Raw genomic sequence first — 23,836 nt, 5'->3', positions numbered from 1 at the left:
TGAGACGGAGTCAGACTCCGTCGCCCAGGCTGGAGTGCAGTGGCCGGATCTCAGCTCACTGCAAGCTCCGCCTCCCGGGTTCCCGCCATTCTCCTGCCTCAGCCTCCCAAGTAGCTGGGACTACAGGCGCCCACAACCGCGCCCGGCTAATTTTTTGTATTTTTAGTAGAGACGAGGTTTCACCGTGGTCTCGATCTCCTGACCTTGTGATCCGCCCGCCTCGGCCTCCCAAAGTGCTGGGATTACAGGCGTGAGCCACCGCGCCCGGCCCATATTCTCAATATTAAATTCTTTTCAGATATATGATTTGCAAATATTTTTCCCCATTGTTGTCTTCTCACTTTCTTGGTAAGGTCCTTTGAAGCACAAGTTTTAATTTTGATGAAGTCTAATTTGATTTTTTTCTTTTGGTTACGCTTTTAGTGTCATATCTAAGATTCCATTGCCAAATCCAGGGCCATGAAGATTTACCTGTTTTCTTCAGTGTTTTGTAGTTTTAGAGCTTATATCTATGTCAGTGATACATTTTGAGTTGGTTTCTGCATATGGTATGAGTTGTGGTCCAATTTCATTCTTTTGCATGAAAGAAAATCCAGTTGTCTCAGCACTATTTGTTTCTACTTTTTCTCTCACTGAATGAACTTGGTATCCTGGTCAAAAATCAATTGATGAGTCAGGCACAGTGGCTCATACCTGTAATCCTAGCACTTTGGGAGGCTCAGGTAGGAGGATTGCTTGAGTCTAGGAGTTTGAGACCAGCCTGGACAACATAGTAAGACCCCATCTCTACAAAATTTATTTTTTAATTAGCTAGGTGTTGTGGCACTTGCCTATAGTACCAGCTACTTGGGAGGCTGAGGTGAGAAGATCACTTGAACCCAGGAGGTCGAGGTTGCAGTGAGCTGTGATCACACCACTGCATTCCAGCCTGGGCAACAGACCAAGACCTTGTCTCAAGAAAACAGCAACAACAACAACAACAACAAACAAACCCCAAAATTAACTAGCCATAAATGTATGGGTTTATTTCTGGACTTTTGACTCTTGTTTTACACTATATCTCTGACCAAAGGTAGATTCTGGCCCACACTGTTCTCCTCTACAACATATCTTCTGGTGGCTTTCTTCTGGCGCCTGGTTCCCAAACAAAGCATACAGTTGCTGGTGATATTCTCTGCACAGTTAGGTTTCTGTTGAGTTGAAGAAGTAGCCAAATTCTTATTGTAAAAATAGCCTTTTGTACTAAGGCTTACTTTACCTTTCCGGGAGAACTTAACAAAATATGTGCTTCTTCCACTTTTAAAGTTTGGGCCCTCAGGTCCTTTTCCTTTTTTGTTTTTTTTTTTTTTTTTTGAGACAGTCTCGCTCTGTCTCCCAGGCTGGAGTGCAGTGGCGTGACCTCGACTCACTGCTGTAACCTTTGCCTCTTGGGTTCAAGCAATTCTCCTGCCTCAGCCTCCCGAGTAGCTGGGATTACAGGTGCCCACCACAACGCCTGGCTATTTTTTTGTATTTTTATTAGAGACAGGGTTTCCCCAGGTTGGCCAGGCTGGTCTCGGACTCCTGAGCTCAGGTGATTCGCCCACGTCGGCCTCCCAAAGTGCTGGGATTACAGGTCATTTATGAGCCACCATACTCAGCCTTTTTTTTTTTTTTTTTTTTTTTTTCTTTTTTCTTTTTTTTTGAGGGCTAAGAGGGCTACTGCTTTTTTTCTTCTTTTAGAGACAGGGTTGAGGGATCACCACAGAGAGACACATAGGGACATGAGCCCAGCTAACTCCAGTCCCTGGTGCTGAGAATCAGCAGAGAAGCTGGCAGAGATTGGGAGTGGCAGAGCAGACCAGGCCTGGAGCAGCCAGGCTGAGCACTGTGGCATTAAGATTCACAAGTAACTTATTGTGAGATAAGGAGGTGATGCTGTCACTGGCTATAAAAGTGGTTTTATGAAACAGGAAGATGTCTTAAAAAGAGCACTGTGAAAAGAGTCAGGAGTTTAGGATTTGTTTCTGGTTCCCCCCTTAGTTCTCATCTGCCTCTGGGCAAGTCACTTGGATTCCTGAGCCTGTGTTCCCTGAAGCTGAAGGGACCGGACTGGTTGACTGAGCACTCTCGATGTTTGTTTTGAGATGGAGTCTCGCTCTGTCGCCTAGGCTGGAGTGCAATGGCGCAATCTCGGCTCACTGCAACCTCCGCCTCCCCAGTTCAAGTGATTCTCCTGCCCCAGCCTCCCACGTACTTAGGTTTACAGGTACGTGCCACCACACCTGGCTAATTTTTGTATTTTTAGTAAAGATGAGTTTTCACCAATTTGGTCAGGCTGGTCTCAAACTCCTGACCTCAGGTGATCTGCCCACCTCGGCCTCCCAAAGTGCTGGGATTATAGGCGTTAGCCACCGCACCCAGCCTGACTGAGCACTCTCTAGTTCTGACATTCCTTGAGTATATGACCTATGGCCTCCGTGTGTGTTCTGTGATTAGAAAGGCCAGGGTGGAGGGATGAGAACAGGACAGCTGGGGTTGGAGGTCCTGGCCATGGCAGTGCCAGCTTAGGGGTTGCTGGCCAGAGGAGTTGGGTGGCTACCAGAGGCAGGGGGCTAGAGGCTCTGCTTTGTTCTAGAGCTTTTTGAGTGCAGCTACTTCTCTTTTGATGGATTTATAGCAGTACAGGACCAAGACAGCTGGACTGGATGGGGCAAATGGGGGCAGTGTACAGAGGGTCAATGAGGAATGGCGTTAGAGGGCAGTGAGTAGGGGTGGTCTGTTTCCCATCCAGCTGGTGTAACTGGGGCTCAGAGTGATTGGTGGTGGAGAGGGGGTCAGTTATGGAGGTGGGGCATGGACTTCTCAGATCCCTTGGGACTTGCCCACACTGAAGTTTGATGTCATCAGGCACTGTGGTTTTCCAGATAGGGTCACTTGATGCAGTCCAACAAATGCAAAAAGACCTTGGGCAGGGACACTGTATCTGTGGCCAAAGGTGGAAGGAAGCTCTAACCTACAGTCTGGAGAACAGTTGCCAAGTAGGGGCTCATAGGTATCTGTTGATACTTACTGCCTTCACTCTGGAAAATCCTGATCCTGAGTCTCAGCTGGCCCAGCATATGCTTGGGGGAGATTCACACCTTTGCTGCCTATCCTAGGCCATGTAGGTTGGCCTGAAGGTGCAGCAGTTAGATCTCCGGGCTCAGGTGTGTGTTCCTCTGCATCCTTGGGCAGGTGTCCTGGTCTTCTGATCCAAATATGAAGAAAGACAACCCTAGATATGTGTGTATGTTGGGGAGTGGGGTTCAGCAGTCAGCAGGCCTTGGGGAACAGCCTGTCCATGCTGTTGCCCTGGGGAGAGACAGATTTCTGCAGGTGAACAATGGTGGAGAACTGCGCCAGCAGATGGGACCCTACTGTCAGAAGGAGGAGCGCAGAGCTGAGGTCAGGGGGAAGCAGTCCCCGGATCTGGGGAGGCTTTGGAGTCAGGGAGGGCTGGCACCAGGATAACAGCAGCCTAGGATTATCTCTTCGCAAGGTCACGTTCCTCTACAAAGATTCAATCCCAGCCTGGCTCTGCCTCCGTTCCCCCTTAGGCACTGCAGACCAACTAAATACCATGCCAGGAACATCACAGTGTCCCAAAAGGACACTGTGTCCTGACACCGGCCCCTCTCTCCACAGTCTGACATTTTGGGTGTTATTCCGTCCTCTCCATCACCAAGTGTTCAGAGAACGGAGGCAATGACGGGTTGGGCTCCTCTGACGGAAGGCTTGTGTGTGTGCATCTGAGTGTGTGCATCAGTAAGAGTGTATCTGGGTGGGGTGTGTGCACAGGGGTGTGCCTGCCACCAAGGGCAGCCGTGTAGATGTGTCCCAGTTGTGTGTGCTTTGGTGTTAGCAGGTGTGTACGGTGGAATTGACTGTGTGAACGGGCTGGGGACTGGGAGGATCCTCTCTTTTGTAGTGCATTTGGTGGGGTCAAGAGGTAGGATTGGGAAGTGAAAGGAGGATGGGTACACTGGCCCTTCCCTGGGCCCAAAATTACATGTAATGTGGGGGCCACAGGCCTGCTTTCACAGGCACCCTGCCTGGGCAGTTTCTGGGAAACTGGTGAGCTCTAAAAGCCCTAAAAGCCCTCAAGGATTAAGCAGGAGCCCCTGTGCCTAGAGCTCCGCTTAGGTCACTGAGCCGAACAGACCCTGTGTGACCCTGGGCAGTGAGTTGTGGTGGGGTAGAGGACCCTTCCCTACCTGCCAGGCCCAACCCACAGGAGTTAAGAGTGGGGACCTCGGTCTGCCCTGAGGTGAGGGGCTGTGGGGCAATCCGGGGCCGCATCAATGTTGGATGAGCCCGCGCGGCCTCGATACCATCTTCCTTGGTCTCACTTTTAGTGTAACTAGAGAGCCCAGAGACCAGCCCGAGCCGGCCATGCGCGATCTGCTGGCAGTGGGCGCACCTGCGAGGGGACAGGAGCTGGGGTAGGGAGGCTGGCGCAGGCCCACGGTGTGTCCCGGAAAGGCGTGGGGGCCACGGGGCCCAGTCTCGCAGGGCAGGGGTCGATTCCAGTCTGGCCTCTGCTCGGCCCTGGGTCCCGGTGCTGGGTTACTCTCCCTCCCCCTTCGGGCCACCTCACCTTCCGCGGGGTGTCATCTGTCTGGCGGCGTGTCCTTGGGCCAGTTCTGTCCCATCCCCCTGCCTAGCTCTGGGAGTTTCCTGCTCGGGAAGGGGCTGGAGGGGCAGCAGCTGGACAGAGAGAGACCCCCTGGGGTAAGGAAGGGGAGCAGCCGCGACTGCGCAGAGCCTCACACTGCAGGTGAGTGCCCCGCCCTCGAGTGCCTGGGGAAAGGCCCGGAGCGCAGGAGTGAGATTGGGGGTCCACAGTGGCCAAGCTTCTCCCCACCCTGGGCTTTCCTACTCCAGTCCTGACCCTTATATTCTTGTGACACCACAAGTGCCACCCCCAACCCCCAACCACCACCAAGTATTGCCCTACAAGGCAGCAGTGAAGTAGGCTGGTAGCCGGTGAGCACCTGGTAATTGTTGGCAGTGGTTGGGATGAGATTATTACTGCACTGTGGTCTCTGTGGTCAGCATGGATGGACACTCCTGTGGGCAGTAAGTTTGGATTGGATCAGTGAGCCACAGCAAGTAGGCCAGCAGCCTGTTTTTAAAGCCCGTTTGTTGGAAAACAGACACATTTATTGGTTTAAATGTTGTCTATGGCTGCTTTCACACTACAGCCTCAGATCTGGCCCTTCAAGAAAAAAATTTGCCGATGCCTGAGATATTCCCCCAGGGTATACTTCCTTTAACCTACACATGTCCATTCTCTTCCTCTCCCTCCACATCTGGGCATCTATCCTCCCTCTTCCCTTTGCATCTCCCGCACATCTGGATCATGCCAGGCTCTCCACACCTGGGAACATTTCTTTGGGGACCACTCACCTCACATCTCGTCACTCTTCCTCTCTCTGGCAAAAGAGGAAATGACTGGGGCAACAAGAATTTCAGAATCTAACAGGACAGCCGAGGGCTGAGGGAGGACCTTTGCCTGACCCCAAGTTGTCAGTGAGCCCCTCCCTAGGCTACAGGAGCAAGGTGAGTTAACTGCTGATGAGCACAGCTGCTCTGGACCCCCAAATCTGTTTTGTCACCTGAAAGACTAAGCAGGCCAGTTCTGGGCATGGGCTTTGTGTCACTCCCTCTGTTGGCTGGTGACAGAGCTGAGGTCCCGATAGAGTGGTGGGGAGACACTGCCGAACAGATAATTAGAGGGTGCCAATATGCTCTAGGGGGGATCCTGGGAGACTGGGAGCTCCAGAGGCACCGCCCCTTCCCTGCCCGCTTCGCTGCCGCTTCCACACCCTGGGGCCCATCGTGCCCCACTTCCTGCAAGCCCCAAGCCTTTGCAAACAAAACAAAAGTCATTTCCTTGGTTCCCTTTTGTACATCTGAGTTCAGGGGTCCATTTCAGGGCCTGGACTGGAGCAGAAGGAAACTCCGGGGCCTGAAGACAGAGCTGCATTCCTGCTGTGCCGCCACAAGATGGCACTCTCGAGGTGTCTGCCCCTATTTGAGAACTCCGGGGGTTTTCTGACACTTGGCTGGCCTTTCACAGGCCCAGTTTCAGCCTGAAGATGGTGGTCACACACACTCTGAATCCCGCCAGGCCTGATTAGCTCTGCCTGCCCCCTGAGGCAGCTCATGGACTTCTTCAGACTTTGTAGTTCTGGACATATTGACCCCTTCCGAAAGGGCCCTCAGGAACTGCCTGCAGTGTGATTACCTGCCTGCGTATACTCCTCCCCGCCAGGCACTCCTGAGAGTGGGCTCGTCTTACTCCCCTCGGGGCCACCTGCTCCAGCCCAGGGCCTGGCACGGCAGAGCTGGCAGAGGTGTTTGGTGGGGTGTGATGTGTAAAGAGTACAGAGTGCTGCTGTCGCCATTCATCCCGCTACAGTTTGTCTGGTGAATGCATTTTTAGTATCGAGCTGCCTGAAGGAGAAGCCGGGGATAAAGAGACAAGCTCACAATGTATCCTGGGGAGAGGGATTGGTTCACAGAGAGGAGCAGCCTTGCAGCCTTTCCCCCTCCAGCCTGGTTCTGGCTGTTGCCAGCATTCTAGGAGTTCTCTAGACAGGATGAAAGGCACTGCAGGGATACAGGGAGGGTGGGAGAATGGAGTTTGTTTCCAGGTAGAATTTTGGGACATACCCGGCCTTGTCTGGGAGCAATCAGGGTCCAGAGTCAAGGGCTAGGATGGGCTCTGGGGCCTACTGTGACCTCATCCCTCTCACCTGGCCCCAGCTCAGGCCATTCCAAGAGCCTCCCAGCCTAACAGCAGTGTGTGGCTATCCAAGTATCCCAGACAGAGGATTGGAGGACTGCACCTGTGTTTGGGGGACAGCCACCCCTCCCCCTAAGCACCTGCTCTGACAGCACAGGATGATGTCAACAAGGGACTTCCATGAAGCCCAAGGGGGAAGGACAGTGGCAGTGGGGGCTGAGGTCTGGACTCTGCTTGAAGACTGACAATGACGGGTGGGGGCCCCTCACCCACTGTGAGTTCTAGGAAGAGGGTGAGCATTCCTGTTGACTGTGGCCCATTGTGTTGGCAGAGTCCAGGCCAGTCTGTGCTCTTGTTGTGACCCCAGGAGGGAGTCCTTTGCTGGATCATCTACCTCATGGGATGGTACTGACATGCAGGTACCACTTCCCTGCCAAAAACAGACTCCAGAGTAAGACTGGCATCGCTCACCAGGGTAATTATTGGTTTGGGTTCAATTTCCATTCAAAACAGTAATCCCAGCCTGAGCTGGGTGTCAGATCTGAAGGTTGATTATTAGTAACATTTATCAACAGCCTCTCTCAGCTTCAGGCAATTATAGCTCATCTGCCATTCCTGCTCACAGTCATGCAAAATTGCCAGCTTCTTCCCTGCCCACCCCCTCCATTCCCCTCTCCCCTTCTTCTCCCATCTCCTCCCCTTAGCAGACAACCTGACTGAGGGCAGGAGGTGGGTGCCACCTTATGACTCACTATCACCCCGTGTGGAGGGGGTCCATGTGCACGCTAGGCACCCGTGCTCCCCAGCAGCAATCTTCATGTTGCAGTCTTGTGAAATCCGAATCTGATTCTATCAGAACTGAGAAGAATCTGTGGAGGGGACAGACGGGAACTCATGTCTCCCGGCTCCTTGTCGCATGATGCGTTTTCAATGGCAGTGTTTGTTCCTGCTCCTGGCTCAGTCTGTCCCTCCCCTCCAGGGCTGAGACTAGGGTGAGGCTAGAGAGGCATTGACCTTAAGTGCAACATTCAAGGGATCTCGAACAAGCTCAATGATTAAGATAAATGATATTTCAATATAGTGTTTTTTAAAAAATCAAAATGAATGCAAAACATACACAACAAAATCAAACTTTTAATAAAAACAAGATACAACACTGGATTTGCAGGCCTTGGCCTCACTTAGCTTACCCTAACTCCAGTCTTGTTTATCATGGACAGTTTTGCTTTGATTTGATGGAAGTATTAAATCTCTTGGCTGCTGAGTTTTTTGGCAAATCTTTAAATTCTGCGCCCCAGGTAAGAGCTTCATTCAGCTCACCCTGGCGCTGGCCCCACTGTTCTCACTTCCCGCTGGGCCCTAATCTCCTGCTCCCTTCAGCTCTCACTGTCTACTACCTCAGGCTGGGTGGCTCAGCTTCTCTCTTAGCAGGTGCCCAGGGCAGCAGGACACCCAGAGGGACCCTCCATGGGCTGTCCTTCCAGGGTGCCCATCCTCCATTCCATCCCACTGGACCCTGCTTCAGCTGTCAGACACCTCGGGGAGGGCCTACAGGTTGCCAGGGTAACTGCTGTGATAACTGGAGGACAGAACATGCTGATCTTGCTCTGCTCCTAGAATCACATCCAGCCAGGGCTGGATGAGTGCAAGCAGGCACGCCTGACAGTGTCCCTGACACGCTGATCCAAAACGTCGCTGGACATGTATGGAGGTGGAGAACATTCCATGTACCCGCATTCCTCCAGGGAGAGGACAGCATGAGGCTGGAGGAAAACTGTGGTGATCTGTTTGTGACAGGGAGGTGAGAGGCTGAAGTAGACATGAATGCTTGCTAACCAGCCTTCTGCAGAGGGTAGGTCTGATTCGCTGAAGGGCTTCTGTTCTGCTGAGCAGGGTCTGTCAGCGGGGGGGTGCACCTGTCACCAGAGAATACCCTCTTCCTGTCCTCCCTGGGCTGTGCTCCAGTAGCCTAAAACGTAAACAGACATTTCAGAAAGATCAGTGTTGAAGGGGTGCCCAAGATGCCAAATTATATCTGGGACTTGAGACACTGTTATGTCAAGATCCAGGCCTAGGCCAGCTGGTCACTCAGTGTCCAGATGCCTGTCACAGTGGGAGGCCTGAGGGTCTCAGGGGACATCTGTCAGAAGCACCTCTGCCCTGCCTGTTCCACTCTGTGATCTCCCTTCTGAGTCCCCACTGTAGTACAGAACCAGCTGGTCATCTAGCCTGGCAGTAGTAAGTCATTCTGTTTTCCTGCAGATAGGAATACATGGTTCCTATTCCTCCTATGCACTCTGCCACTTACTGGGCGAGTGAATTCCCTTCTCTGAGCCCTAGGTTCCCCTTTTGTGAAATATCAATAATAGCACCCTTCTTAGAAGGTTGTATTCACCATTCAATGTACTAATGCAAAGCACTGTGACAGACTGAAGAGTCATGTTCTGTGGGGTCCTGGAGGACAGAACTAGGACCGAAGGGAGGTGTGTTTGAGCTTTAGGTGAAGTAGCAATGGCCAACTACAGAGATGGAGGGACCACTCTGGCAAGAGCAAGCACCCTGATGCTCAGAGCGTGTATGAGGAGGTTTCATAATCACCATCCAGCAGCTTAGCCTCAAAAGGGCTGCCTGCCTCAGGGAGCTATGACCCTTGAGAGATGGGGTTTATCCAGCTGTGAGGTTCTGTTTGAGCATCATTCCTCAGTTGTCCTCCAGGGGGTCATGGCATAAGTCTCAGTAGCACGGGCCCCATGGTCCAGCCTTAAGGTAAGAATGGACCTCCCTGGAAGAAGCTGGCTTCATCTACAGTTGATAAGTTCACTTTTTTTTCTGGTCCACTTTCCTTGGTTTAACCCTATGACCAAACCTGAGAGCTTTGGCAGGAAGGAAACCAGGGAGGATGTTGTGCGTGAGAAAGTGCTGGCCTGAGCATCGACTTTGAGATGTCCCTCTACTCTGACTGGAAGGTCCCATTCCACCTGTAGCAAGACAAAAGACACGTGAAGGAGAGTTTCTGGGAGATTGAGGATGAGGTCTCCAGTTGCAGGTGCATGCACTCGTCCACTTCCCCACCTGGAAGGTGCTGGCATGCAGGGTGTCTGTGCATGTGCCCCTTGCACTGACTCCCTTGAGACTGGCTGTGCAGCTTTGAGGCATGTGTCCAAGCAGAGAGAATGGAAGAATGGAAGACCCCATATTGGGAGCCTTGGCTTTGACCTTTCCTTTCTCTGAGCCTGATTTTCCCAACAGTGTTACAGGAGGGGAAGGATGAGATGCCCTTCTCAGCTGATGTCCGTGATTCTTGTATTTTCTGGAGGCCATGAGTGTTAACAGAATGTGCTCACTTTTGCACCCTTCTTCCATGACCACTTACAGTCTGTCCACTTAGCAGATGAGGGGTCTGGGTTTCCAGGGTCCATTTGGGGTAGGGTCAGCAGTGTCCAGCTTTGCAGCTGGGTATCACTTTTCCTTCTGATATTTGAAATTAGATCCTGAAGATTCCTAACTATTGTTCCAAGTTCTCATTGAAAATCTGGGTGTAATTTTTATAAGAGCATGGGCGAGGATGGACCCAGAGGGGAAGTAGTGGGGCTGGAGGGAGGAAAGGGAGAGACAGAAGGTGATGTTGTCATTAGGAGTTAAAGGCGGTGCCTGGTAGTAGATAAGGCTGGACAGTTGGCAGGATCTTTGGGCAGACTAAAGCAGCTTAGATTCTGTCCAGAGGCAGTGGGGGTCTTCTGTAGTGTGTAAGTGGGCTGGGAGGACATGATCTTAGGAAGCTCACTCTGGTGTCAGTTGCAGGATGGATTTGGGAGGAGCAAGTTAGACATAGATGCCCATCATGATGCCAAGATCTGGGCAACAGACAGGAAGGCTCTTGCTCAGAAGTGGCTCCAGGGAAGGTGAGGTGCATAGAATTGAGAGATGCTCAGTAGATGGCATCAGCAGTGCTTGATGATTGTCTGGATTGGCAGAGGAAGGTGGACAGGAAAAAGCAGAAAGCTACAATGGTGCCTCAAGGGGCTAAGTGATGTCACTCACAGAGACAGAATGTATAGAGTGAATGTTCAGACTCACAGGAAGTCCAAAACTGCATACCCCAATGTGAGGTGCTGTGGGACATCCGGGGTGCAGGGTCCAGAGAACAGGTAGGTAGAGTTTAGAAGAGGGCTGGGTCCACGATGCAGCCTTTGATGTTCTCAATGTAAGAGTTGTGGGAGATGAGGCCTTGTGAGTGGATGGGAACACCCCAGGTGCATTTCAGGTGAAGCAAGAGGTCAAGAGGCTGAAGACACAGATGAGCAAATCCTAGATCTTCCATCAGTCCCTAGAAGGCACGATGTGTGCCCTTCCCAGCACACAACCTGAGCCCTAGCACAGAACTGGCCACAGAGAGGGCAGCGGTGAATGTGTCCTCTGTGGTTCCTCCAGATGGGGCCTTTGTCCTCAGTGCACTTGGCTCTGCCAGGGTTGCTATAGTAACCTACAGATGCAGAGAGACTTGGCCTCCCCATTGCCATGGAAACCAGCAATTGAGTGTCCCTGTGTGGCATGGCCACTGAGACCTTGAGGATTCAGTCTGGTCCTGAAGGGTTTGGGAGGGAGACTGCGACCAGAAGACGTTTCCATGTCCTAATTAATGGGTGATGGTGGTTGTTAGTCTGACTGTTGCCACGGTGATGAAGGGAGACACCCAAGTGGGCTTGTGCTGGTTTCAGTACTGAGGCGAATACAGGGAATTTCAACAGGCTCCAGGTCTTACTGTGCAGCCTGAAGTGGGGCCATCCTTCAAACCCGCTCCATCCTCTGGCCACAATGGGGGCCAGGACACCTTTGCCTTCTTTCTGGGTTTCTTTCTTTGCCGAGACAGGGATTTTGTTCCCAGGAGGCAATCCCTGGCCCATGGGACCTCAGCATTCAAAGCAACAACACAGGAAACCTGGGCCCCTGAAACGGGGCCACCGAGGAGATCGGTAAGCTTTCAACATCCTGCCTTCAGCCCATGGGCCCAACCCCTGCGTCAGCTCCACCCACCCACCCTCACTGACCTCAATCCTTTACAGTCCCAAGGCCTCCCCTTCCTGATGGCGCTGCTCCCCCATCACCACATGGAGCCCCATAGGTCATCCCCCGAAACCCCTCATTCTCCAGACAGGTGATCAGGGAGGCTTCATTACTCCAGGAGCTGCCCAGGATCTCAGGGGGGTCCTCCACCACGGGAGTAAGGGCCTCTCCCCCAGCCTCTAGGGCTCTGGCAGCTCCACACTCCGGCCCTCTGCCTCTTCTGGAGGGCTCCTCCTTCCAGCTTCGGCCTGCCGCCCCACCCCCCAGTGCTTCATTTCCACAGCTTGGGTCATCACTGCCCTTGTCTGGACTGCCTACCTGCCTGCCTGCCATCCAGGGCCTACAGAGTGAGCACTCTGTGAAAGTCCCTCTACCCTGATCCGTCATGTAACTCACCTACTGAGGCAGCTGAGACTAGGGCACTAAAGGAGGCCTTGAGTGACCAGGTCTGGCCAGGCAGTGGGCAGGGATGATGAGGTGAGGCTGCAAGGGTGCGGAGAGTCACCCCTTCTTTTCCTCCTCAGGAGAACAACCAAGAGGAAGTACTGGAAGGAAGGAAGGGAGATCGCTCGGTGAGCTGGAGGGGAGGAGGGCGTGCCGGCCCTGGGGAAGGGCCAGCCACAGGAGACTGCGAGGGAGGTGGGGGGAGGACGTGGGTGGCTCAGGGGCCATGAACCCCATAATGCACCTGGGGGTGTGTGTGTGAAATGGGGTTTAGGGGAGGGTGTGACCACTGGGCAAAGCCTGCTCTTACTGTGTGTGACTGTTGTGGCCTTGGTTTGTCCCTCTGGGATCCTCCTGTGGTCTTTTTGCCCTGACTCTAACCGGGTGGTGCTGATGAGCAGGCCCAGAGGCCTGGGCTCTGTTCACCAGCCTGTCCAGGGACTCTTAGCCAAGCCACCTGAGAAAGGAGGTGCCCTCTACATGTGGTCGCACCATAGCTTAGGACCACAGAGGGAATCATGGTGGCAGAGCCTCCAGCCCCTCTGCCCTCCCATTGCCCAAACACCCAGATGTGGAGATGCCCTGCCCCAGGGGTGCCGTCCCAAGCCTGCTTTCTAATGTCAGGAGGTGGGTCTTGCCTAAGGCTCCTAACCAGGACCTCATTTGTTGTTTACACATGTTGGGGTCCCAAGGATATGTTTCTTGGCCCATGGGATGGTCATAACTGCCCTGTGAAGGAGGGGGTACTGTCCTGTGTACAGATGAGGCAAAATGACAGGATCCTGTCCCCAGCTGCAGAGTGTCTGCTGAGTGTCCCCAACACCTGGGAAGTCTGCCTGTCCTTCCAAGGAACCAGGCCAGAGAAACAGGGAGCACCTGGGGCTCTGCTTTGCCTCCTCAGATGTCAGTTCTGGGTTTCTGATGGGGTTTGTGATGATGGTGCCCTAAAGGGATACTCTGTGTAGAGCCAGGGGTCTTGGGTAAGGCTTTCATGGCAGGGACCTCATTGCTCTCCTTTTCTACACATGGCCTCAAACCAGGTTGACTTTTTAGCCTAAAGAAAATCTCATGCAGAGAAAGACAGTGGTGTGGGGGAGGGTGTATCACTTGAGCCTACTTCACAGGCTCTTGGGAAGGAGCAGTAGGAGGAGGAGGGGTGCAAGTTGTGAACCCCAGAGGGGTGACTCTGCTGTGATGACTGTTAATGAGGCTTGAGACTTCAGCTCATTTGTCGTGTGCAGCTGGTGTATTTTGAGTGATGTAAGTTGATGACACCCTCCTTCCTGAACCCACTGTCAAGGCTGCAAGAAATTTTTGAGATCCTACATCCAACCCCTTGTGTAACAGGCAAAACAGGCCTCAGGTTCTGAACCAAGGTCACACTGCAAGTTTGTGGTAGACTCAGAACTAGAACACAGGCCCCCTGCTCAGGGTTCTTTCTCTGTACTGCAGGAGAGGGAACCAGCATCACTGTGTGGGAGTCAAGGGGCTTCTCAGGAGTGAGTAGTCCTTTGGCCATGACCTTGCCTTATGTGAATGGAAGTTCTGAGCATAGTGTGAACTGTGTGTCTACAGCTGATGGCTGCCTGGCAGGGACTCTTGGCTATACTGGGTTTCTGGGCTGACTCATTTCTCAGGTTTGGTATCTCTCTACTTCATGTTGAAAGGTTCTTCCCTGTTGAAAGGCTCTGCCAGTATCCCTTAATATCAGGTAAAACTGCACAGTTCAAGATGGTGCCAGCAAGCATGATGTTTCCCCCATGGTGACACAGGGCTGTAAGTAGGGAGATGAGGAGCCAGGCATCTTTGGGGTTGAGGGCTGACTTATAGGACCCTATCTCCGTAGGTTTGGGATAGTCCTAATCAATGGCAAAGTTAATGATCCAGCCACTTAGGGATACAGCAAAGCAAGATAACCTTGGCTTGTTGTCTTCAACTTGTTGAAGAATGTAATCTCCATTTCATCCACTCATTACTTGGCATCTTGGGATCATTTGAAACTGTTCCACCTGTGAAATCCTAATCTTCAGAATGTACCTCTTATGCATTCTATCTCCCATACCTCCACCATGTCTGTTCATAGAGACCTCAGGCCCTTGAGCCCTAGTTTTTCTCCTCACTCTGAATCAACTCTTGTTCCTATTCTATCTGAGATCTGCTGCTTGTCACTTCAACTGCCCACCATTCACCACCTGGCCTCTTAGTCTCCTACCTCAACCTTAGAACATGGTAACTGCTTGCTTTCTTTAGTCCTTCATGAATTGACATTAGTCCAAATTCATGGTCTGCGGCCTCCAGCGAGCCCCCAGCAATGCCCAGCAGTCCTGTGACCTGGGCCTGCTCCAGTTCCTCCACAACTATTTCAAAGCTCTCACATTACCCTCTTATTGGGATATAATTCATATACCATACAAGTTGCCTGTTTATAGTGTACAGTTCAATGGTTTTAAGTTGTATGACCATCACTACAATCTATTTTAGAACATTTCCATTACTGTCACCAATGAAAACCCATGCCCATTTGCAGTCTCGCCCTTTTCCTACACCCCCCAGCCTTAGACAGCCATTAATCTATTTTCTGTCTTTATAGTTTTGCCTAGTCTGGACATTTCATATAAATTGAATCACATAATTTGTGGTCTTTTGTAACTGACTTCTTTCCTTAGTATAATATTTTCTAGGTTCATCTATGTCATAGCATTTATCAATACTTCATTTCTTTTTATTGCTGAATAATATTCAACTGTATGGGTATACCACATTTTCTTTATCCATTCATCAATTGATGAACGTTTGGATGTTTCCACATTTTAGCTATTATACATAATGCTCATATAAACTCTTGTGACCAAGTTTTTATATGGACATATGTTTTCACTCCTTGGGTATATGCCTAGGATCTATGTTCAACCTTTTGAGGAACTGTCAGACTGTTTTCCCAAGTGGTTGCTGCATTTTACATCCCCACCAGCAGTATATGAGAGTCTCAAAGTTTTTTCACATTCTTGCCAATACATGTTATTATCTGTAATTTTAAGTATAGTCATCCTAGTAAGTATGAAGTAGTATCTCATTGTGGTTTTGGCTTACATTTCGCTGATGACTAATGATGACGAACAATGTGCTTATGGACCATTTGTATATCTTCCTTGGAAAAATGTCTATTCATATCTCTTGTCCATTTTTTAAATTGGGTTGCCTTTTTATTATTGAGTTGAAGCATGCTTTATATATTCTAGGTACAAACAAGACGCTTATCAGATATATGGTTTGCAGATATTTTATTCTTTTCTGTGGTTGTCTTCACTTTCTTGATGGTGTCCTTTGCAACACAAATATTTTACATTTTTATGAAGTCTAATTTATCTAGGTTCCTTTTGTTGCTTGTGCTTTTGGTGTCACATGTGAGAAACCGTAAGATTTCTTAACGAAGATTTCTGCCTATGTTTTCTTCTAAGAGCTTTATGGTTTTGGCTCTTTCATTTAGGTCTTTGATTCATTTTGAGTTAATTTTGTTATTGGTGTGAGGTAGGGGTCCTAACTCATTCATTTGAATATGGATATTCAGTTGTCCCAGCACCATTTGGTGAAAAAAACTTTTTACCGTCATTGAATGGTCTTGCTATCCTGTTGTAAATCAGTTGACTGTAAATGCAAGTTTATTTCTGTGCTCTCAATTCCACTGCATTGACCTATATGTCTATCTTTATACCAATACCACATTACCTTGATTACTGGAGCTTTGTGGTAAGTTTTGAGATCAGGATGAGTTCTCTACCTTTGTTCTTTTTCAAGATTGTTTAGCTATTCTGTATCCCTTAATTTTTTCTTACTTATTTTAGGATCAGCTTGTCAATTTCCACAAAGAAGCCAGCCAGTATTCTAATGGAGATTGGATTGAATCTGTAGATCAGTCTGGAGAGTATTGCCATCTTAATAGTCTTTTGATCCGTACGCACAGGATATCTTCTTATTTATTATTTAGGTCTTCTTTAATTTCTTTCAAAGAAGTTTGTAGTTTTCAGTGTATAATACTGCACTTCTTTTTTTTTTTTTTTTTTTTTTTTTTTTTTTTTTTTTTTTTTTTTTTTGAGACGGAGTCTCGCTCTGTCAACCCAGGCAGGAGTGCAGTGGCCGGATCTCAGCTCACTGCAAGCTCCGCCTCCCGGGTTTACGCCATTCTCCTGCCTCAGCCTCCCGAGTAGCTGGGACTACAGGCGCCCGCCGCCTCGCCCGGCTAGTTTTTTTGTATTTTTCAGTAGAGACGGGGTTTCACCGTGTTAGCCAGGATGGTCTCGATCTCCTGACCTCGTGATCCACCCGTCTCGGCCTCCCAAAGTGCTGGGATTACAGGCTTGAGCCACCGCGCCCGGCCTGCACTTCTTTTTAAAAGTTTATTCCTCAGTGTTTTATTCTTCTTGATGCTTTTGTAAATTGAATTGTTTTCTTAATGCAAGTGTATAGAACTGTGTATAACTGATTTTGTGTAATGATCTTGTATCCTGCAAACTTGCTGAACTTGTTTATTAGTTACAATGATGTTTTAGTGGATAACTTAGATTTTCATAACACAATATTATGTCTTGTATGAGTAGAGATAGTTTTACTTGTTCCTTTCTAATCTGGATGCCTTTTGTTTCATTTTCTTGCCTAATCATCTTGGCTAAAACCTCTAGTACAATGCTGAATACATTTGTCTAGAATGAGCATCCGCCCCACCGCCCTTTTTCTGGCTGCTCTTAAGATTTTCTCTTTATCGTTGGCTTTCAACAAATGATTATGTGATGTCTTGGTATAGTTTTCTTCATGTTTCTTCCACTGAATGTCTTTTGAGTTTCTTGGATATTTGAGTATATGGTGCTCATTATATTTGAAAAAAACATTGGGCATTATTTCTTCTATTTTTTTCTGCGTTTTCCCCTGAAACGCCAATTATGTGTGTTAATTTGCTTAATGTTGTTCCAGAGTTCACTGATAGTTTGGTTTTCATTTTTCAGTATTGTTTCTGTGTTTTATTTTGAAATATTTCTACCTATACCTTTGAATTTACAAATCTTTTCTTTGCAGTGTCTAATTCCATGAAGTATATATTTTATTTTAGATACTATGTTTTTCATCTCGAAGCTTGACTTGCATCTTAATTATATCTTTCATTTCTGTCCTCATCATAGTCATATTTTCCTCTACCTTCTTTACATGGAGTAAGTTTATAATAGCTCTTTTAACATTTATGTCTGCTAATTCTGTCATCTGTGTCATTTCTAGGTATCCTCCTACTTGTAGTGTTTTTACCCACAACACTTCTAACACTAAATGTGTAGCTTCTTACCACACCAACAACCAATTTGGCGACTCTCTGGATGCCAACTGAGGGTTCAGCAATTTAATTTGATTCTGTTACTAATTATAATAATTAGTTATTGCAGACCCCACAGATTAAGGGTTTAGTCCTGCAAGACTTCCCCCATTTCATAAGTCCCAGGTTGTCACCTGTACTTCTGGCCAACCAGCTATAAATTGGGGGCTCCTAGGACCCCTTCTCAGGTATGAACATTTGCTAGAATGGCTCACAGAACTCAGGAAAGCACTTTATTTACTCTTTACTGATTTATTATAAAGGATATAACTTAGGAATGGCCAAATGGAAGAGACGCCTAGGGCAAGGTATGCAATGACGTGGAGTTTCCATGACTTCTCCAGGTGTGCCACCTCCCCAGCACCCTGATATGTTTACCTGCCAGGAACTCTCCAAACCCTGTCATTTAGGGTTTTATGGGGGTCCTGTTAGATAGGTACAGTTGATTAAATCATTGACCATTGGTGAGTGAACTCAATCTGTAGCCCTTCTCCTTTCCCCAGTGGCGTAGGGGCGAGCAGCAAGTTCTAATCCTCTAATCACATGGTTGGTTTCTCTGGCAGCCAGCCCCCATCATTAAGCTATCTAGAAGCCCACCAAGAGTCATCTCATTAGAATAAACTCAGGTATGGTTGAAAGTGGCTTATTGAGAATAAAAAAGATGTTCCTATTATGCAAGAATTTCCAAGGGTTTTAGAAGCTCTGTGTCAAGAACTGGGGACAAAGATCAAATATATATTTCTTATTGTGTGCACTGGTGATTGATTTTTCTTCTAGTTATGCATCTTCTTCTCCTTTTTTGAATGCCTGGGTAATTTTTGATTAGATGATAAATGTTTTAGATTTTACAACGTTGGGCTTTGTTTTATCCTTTAATAGTTAATGCTGGGCTTTGTTCTGACAAACAATTAAGTTACAGGTTGAGTATCCCGAATATCTGAAACCTGAAACACTCCAAAATCTGAAACTTTCTGAGAGTCAAATGATGCTCAAAGGAAGGGCTCATTGGAGCATTTCAAATTAGGGATGCTGAACAAGTAAGTATAATACAAAGATTCCAAAATTTGAAAAAGTCCAAAATCTGAAACACTTCTGGTCCCAGGCATTTTGGATAAGGGATATTCAACCTGTACTTGGAATCAGTTGGATCCTTCTGGGGTTTTCTTTTAGGCTTTGTTAGGGCAGGTCCAGAGCAGCCCTTGGCTGAGGGCTAAGTTGGCCTCACTGCTAAAGAGTGCTCTTCTGAGGACCCTCCCTGATCTGATGTTCTGTGTATTAGGAGGTCTTTCTACTTGGACTGGTAGGAACACAGGGTATTTCCAGCCTTCTGTGAATTTCTGAGATTGCTCTGCTTACTTCTCTCTGTGGTTCATTCCCCAGCCTTGGGTCATTTTCTCACATGCATGTGCAGTACTCAGCCAGAGATGAGGGCAGCCCTCTACAGGCCTCCGAAGCACATTCGTACATTCTCTCCCTCCCCTCCCTCCATCCCTCCTTCTCTTTCTCATTCTCTTCCTCTCTCACTCTCTAGCTCTTCTTGTGGAAACTCTTTCCAGGGAATAATCAGGGCACTGGCGGGCCTCACTTTATTTGTTTTCTTTCCTCAGGATCGTTGTCTTGCACCGCCTTTTGTCCAATGTCTGACTGTTGTTTCATCTGTTTCACCTGGTTTTTAAATGTTAAGGCAGAGACGTAAATCTAGGCCCTGTTACTCCATTGTGACTGAAGGCAGAAGTCTCTCCTTAGTTTTAGGCTCACCATTTTAAGTGCTTACCCTACATTCCCAACTGGATATCACACAGACCCCTCCAACTCAATGCATCCAAACTAACATCTTCTCTCACCAACCTGTCCCTCATCTTCTATTTCCTGTCTCCTGGGGAAAACCCAGCCCCAAATCTTAAAGGCCACCATGACCTCTTCTTCACCATTCCCTGATATTTAAATAAAATCCTTTCAGTTTCGTATTCTTTGTTAGTCCCAAATCTGTGCATCTCTTTCTTTCTCTCTGGCCACCAGATCACCTAGGTCCTCACAGTGTTCAGTCTAAGTGACCATATAGCAGCCTGCAAACTGCCTCTTTGCCTCCAGCCTATCTTACTCCAAGCCATGGGCCACACTGAAGCCAGAGTCACTTTTCCAAAGCATAGATAGGATCATATCATCCCCCACTTAATGTATTTCAGTGGATTCTCTAAAGCAGGGGTGTCCAATTTTTTGGCTTCCCTGGGCCACATTGGAAGAAGAAAAATTGTCTTGGGCCACACATAAAATACACTAGCACTAACGACAGCTGCTTCACTTTTTTAAAATTTGCAAAAAAGTTTCATAATATTTTAAGAAAGTTTACAAATTTGTGTTGGGCCTCACTCAGCCATTCTGGGCCATGTGCAGACTGCAGGCTGCAGGGTGGACAAGCTTGCTCTGAAGCTTTAGCACAGAGCCCTGCATTCTTAGTGGAGACAAAAGGTTCTTTACTATCTGGTTCCTGTTACATTCTCCAGCATTGTCTCCTCTCCTGCCTCTCCCCACTGCCAGCTGCACCAGCTCTCCAAACTCATGTACTCTTTTCCATTTCTGGGTTTCACCTGTAGCTCCTTCCATTTGTAGTGCTCTTCGCTGTCTTCACCTGGTAAACTTCTCATCAGCCTTCAAGACTTGGTATCACCTCCTCCAGGAAGCCTACTCAGATGTTCTCAATCATATGCAGTGCTAAACTTTATCACAAGCCTTAGTAAATTTACATCAATCATGATTCTATCCAAATCTGCTACTGGGCTGTGATCTGTCTGAGGGTAAGAACATGTCTTACTTGGCTCAGTACCCTCAGTGGAGAGCCATGCACAGAATAGATACTCATTATAAGTGCACTGGATGAAGGAATGGAGGTGTGGAGCCATGGCTGGTGGAAATAAGATCCAAGGCCAAATGCCCTCAAGTGGCCTGGAGTCCCAATAGCAGAAGGGCTCCGTGCAGCAGGGTCTTCCTCCTAGATTCAGTGTTGAGCTTGAGAGTTTGTGCTGCCTCCCTGCTTTACTGCACAGGGGCTAACTTAAGGATCTTGCCGGCCGGGCGCGGTGGCTCAAGCCTGTAATCCCAGCACTTTGGGAGGCCGAGGCGGGTGGATCACAAGGTCAGGAGATCGAGACTATCCTGGCTAACATGGTGAAACCCCGTCTCTACTAAAAATACAAAAAACTAGCCGGGCGCGGTAGCGGGCGCCTGTAGTCCCAGCTACTTGGGAGGCTGAGGCGGGAGAATGGCGTGAACCCGGGGGGCGGAGCTTGCAGTGAGCCGAGATCACGCCACTGCACTCCAGCCTGGGAGACACAGTGAGACTCCGTCTCAAAAAAAAAAAAAAAAAAGGATCTTGCCGTTGCTACATTTATACCTTTTGTTTCAAAGGGAGCCCTGATGAATCATCCAAACCTGCGTGGAGCCTGAGCCCCAGGGAGGGTCCTTGGGGTGGCTGGGCCATCTCCTGCATGTGGCTTAGAAACTGTGTCACAAAGAGGCTGATGCATCCCAGGACATATTTCTTGAAAAAAGGATGTGATGAAGGTCTTTGATGACTGTGACATGCCACCATGCATTATAACTCTGCTAGAAAAGGTCCCATTTGCTCATCCATTTTAATAATTATTTATATCCTTTACTGTCATTTGATTACAAGCACCGTGAAGGCAGGACCATGTCTTTTTTTTTTTCTTTCATTGTTGTGTCCTCAGCCTACAGTGAATGTACACAGTGAGCATTCAATAAATAATTTTCAAATGAATAATAATAGCTAACGTATGTTGAGGACTTATACCACACATGATTCTAGGCCATTTAAACATATTAACTCATTTAATAGTCACAGTAACCCTATGAGGTGAGTACTGTTATCATTCTCATTTCACAGATGAAAAATTAGACACAGAGTGGTTAAATTGCCTGAGGTCACATAGTAACTGGTGAGGGAAGCTTTCAAAGATTTGATGAATGAATGAATAAGTGAATGAATGTTTTAATTTAAAGTGTCCACAAAAAGGGACTACAATAGATGAAGGTGTTTTTTGTTTTGTTTTGTTTTATTTTAGATTTTTTTTTTTTTTTTTTTTTTTTTGAGACGGAGTTTCGCTCTGTCGCCCAGGCTGGAGTGCAGTGGCCAGATCTCAGCTCACTACAAGCTCCGCCTCCCGGGTTCACGCCATTCTCCTGCCTCAGCCTCCCAAGTAGCTGGGACCACAGGCGCCCGCCACCTTGCCCGGCTAGTTTTTTTGTACTTTTTAGTAGAGACGGGGTTTCACCATATTAACCAGGATGGTCTCGATCTCCTGACCTCGTGATCCGCCCGTCTCGGCCTCCCAAAGTGCTGGGATTACAGGCTTGAGCCACCGCGCCCGGCCTATTTTAGATTTTTTTAAGAGATGCGGTCTTGTTCTGTCACTCAAGCTGGAACATGGTGATGTAATCAAGGCTCATTGTAGCCTAGAAGTCCTGGGCTCAAGTGATCCTCTCACCTCAGTCTACTGAGTACCTGGGACTGTAGGAATATGCTGCCAGACCCAGCTAATTTTTTTTTCTTTTTTGTGGAGACAGGGCCTCATTATGTTGCCGAGGCCAGTCTAGAACTCCTGGTCTCAAGCAATCCTCCCAACTTGGCCTCCTAAAGTACTGCAATTACAGGCATGAGCCACTATGCCTGGCTGAAGCCTGTATTTTTTAAAACAATCATCAGAGCATCAGACTTTCCATAATTTGGACTATTCATACTCAATATCAATTAATATATTTCTCTATATAACATGTAATGTTATGTAATTATATGTAAGATTAAATATATGCAATTAAGTATGATAATATTACATATAGCATATATCATTTGACATTACTGCACGCCAGACTCTGTATTGTTTTACATAAATTATCATATTTAATATTCATAATTCTGTCAAAGAGATATGAGAATCCCTGTGAATTCCCATGGTATAGCTAAGGCTCAAAGTGGTTAACCTCAAAGACAGAGAGCTTACTGCAGAGCAGGATTTGAACCCAAGTCTATTTGACTCCATATTTGTGCTCTTACCTGCTTTGCCATCCTCTCTTCTGTAGTCAGCCCAAAGCATGGTCTACCTTGGGCTTTCCAAACTCTTACCCTTCTAGGAAGCTACCAAACCCTGTGGCATAGTCTTCATTTCACAGCCTAACCCAAGAGGGGCTTTCAGTGCCCCAGACAGGTTCTCCCAACCCCCATCCAGCAGGAAGAGCTGAGGCTTCCACAGCTCAGACCTTGTGGTGTGTCGTCCTGCTATTTTAGAACTTGAAGGGTGCCATATTGGAGGCCATCCTAGACAAACTAAATCAGAGTCACTGAGAGTAGGGCCCAAGAATCTCAATTTTAAATAGCTCTCCAGGTGATTCTGATGTCTAGGCAGATTTGAGAACCACTGGCCCAGGCCCAGGAAAGAGACAATGGATACTCCTCAGGAAAAGAAGTAGTGGCTTATTGCCCAGGCCACCTTCACAGCACCTTTTAGAACCATGGTGGCATTATGTGGTGTATATATACATATACACACACACACACATACACATACACATAAAATAAAATAACATTAATTTTATTGTGTAATTTTATTATGTTATGTAATTTTATTATATAACCATAATAAAATATGTATGTAATCACTACATATTCATTGTAGTAAATTTGGAATACATAAAACAATATAAGAAAGAAAAATAAGATGACCTGTAGCCCCAACACCCAGAGGTAATTCCTATTGACATTTTGATTAATTTTCATCTTTAAATTTTTAATAGAGGTATATACAGTATAAATGGAAACACACAAATTATAAGTGGACAGCTTATGATGAATTTGCACAGCTGAACACAGACAGTCATGTTAACACTACCTGGACCAAGAAACACAACATTGCCAGCACCCTAGAAGCCGGCGTTGAGCCCTTTCCTGATAAATGCACCCTCCCAAAGTAGTGATCCTGACTATTAGCATCATAGATTAATTTTGCCTATGTTTGACATTTATATAAGTGGGATAATTTATTATCTACTCTTTGAGGCTGGTTTATTTTGTTCAGTATTAATTTGCAAGATGCATGTATGTCAGGCATGTAGTTATACACTAGTTCATTTATTATTGCTGTATAGTATTCGAATGTGTGACTTGTAGTTTGTATATGCATTCTACT

The 23,836-nt window shown here is 47.8% G+C and overlaps 1 protein-coding gene across 2 annotated transcripts in view; it reads left to right on the top strand.

Annotated features, from left to right (window-relative positions):
• The window catches only part of TUB (tubby bipartite transcription factor), an 85,156-nt gene that overhangs the window by 9,526 nt on the left and 51,794 nt on the right, over positions 1–23,836 (top strand). The window contains exons 1-2 of one of the 2 annotated variants that reach the window (XM_025357131.1): positions 11,561–11,745; positions 12,361–12,408. The exons of the other annotated variant lie outside the window; for it this stretch is intronic. Of the exons in view, the coding sequence (XP_025212916.1) occupies positions 11,588–11,745; positions 12,361–12,408 (206 nt within the window). The 5' untranslated portion in view covers positions 11,561–11,587. Of the gene's footprint in view, positions 1–11,560; positions 11,746–12,360; positions 12,409–23,836 lie in introns of those variants that run through there. 2 annotated transcript variants of the gene reach the window in all.

This window comes from Theropithecus gelada, chromosome 14, assembly GCF_003255815.1.
Source record: "Theropithecus gelada isolate Dixy chromosome 14, Tgel_1.0, whole genome shotgun sequence".
Classification (NCBI taxonomy): Eukaryota; Metazoa; Chordata; class Mammalia; order Primates; family Cercopithecidae; genus Theropithecus; species Theropithecus gelada.
Note: the sequence above shows the minus strand (reverse complement) of the source record. Positions and strands in the feature narration are given on the sequence as shown.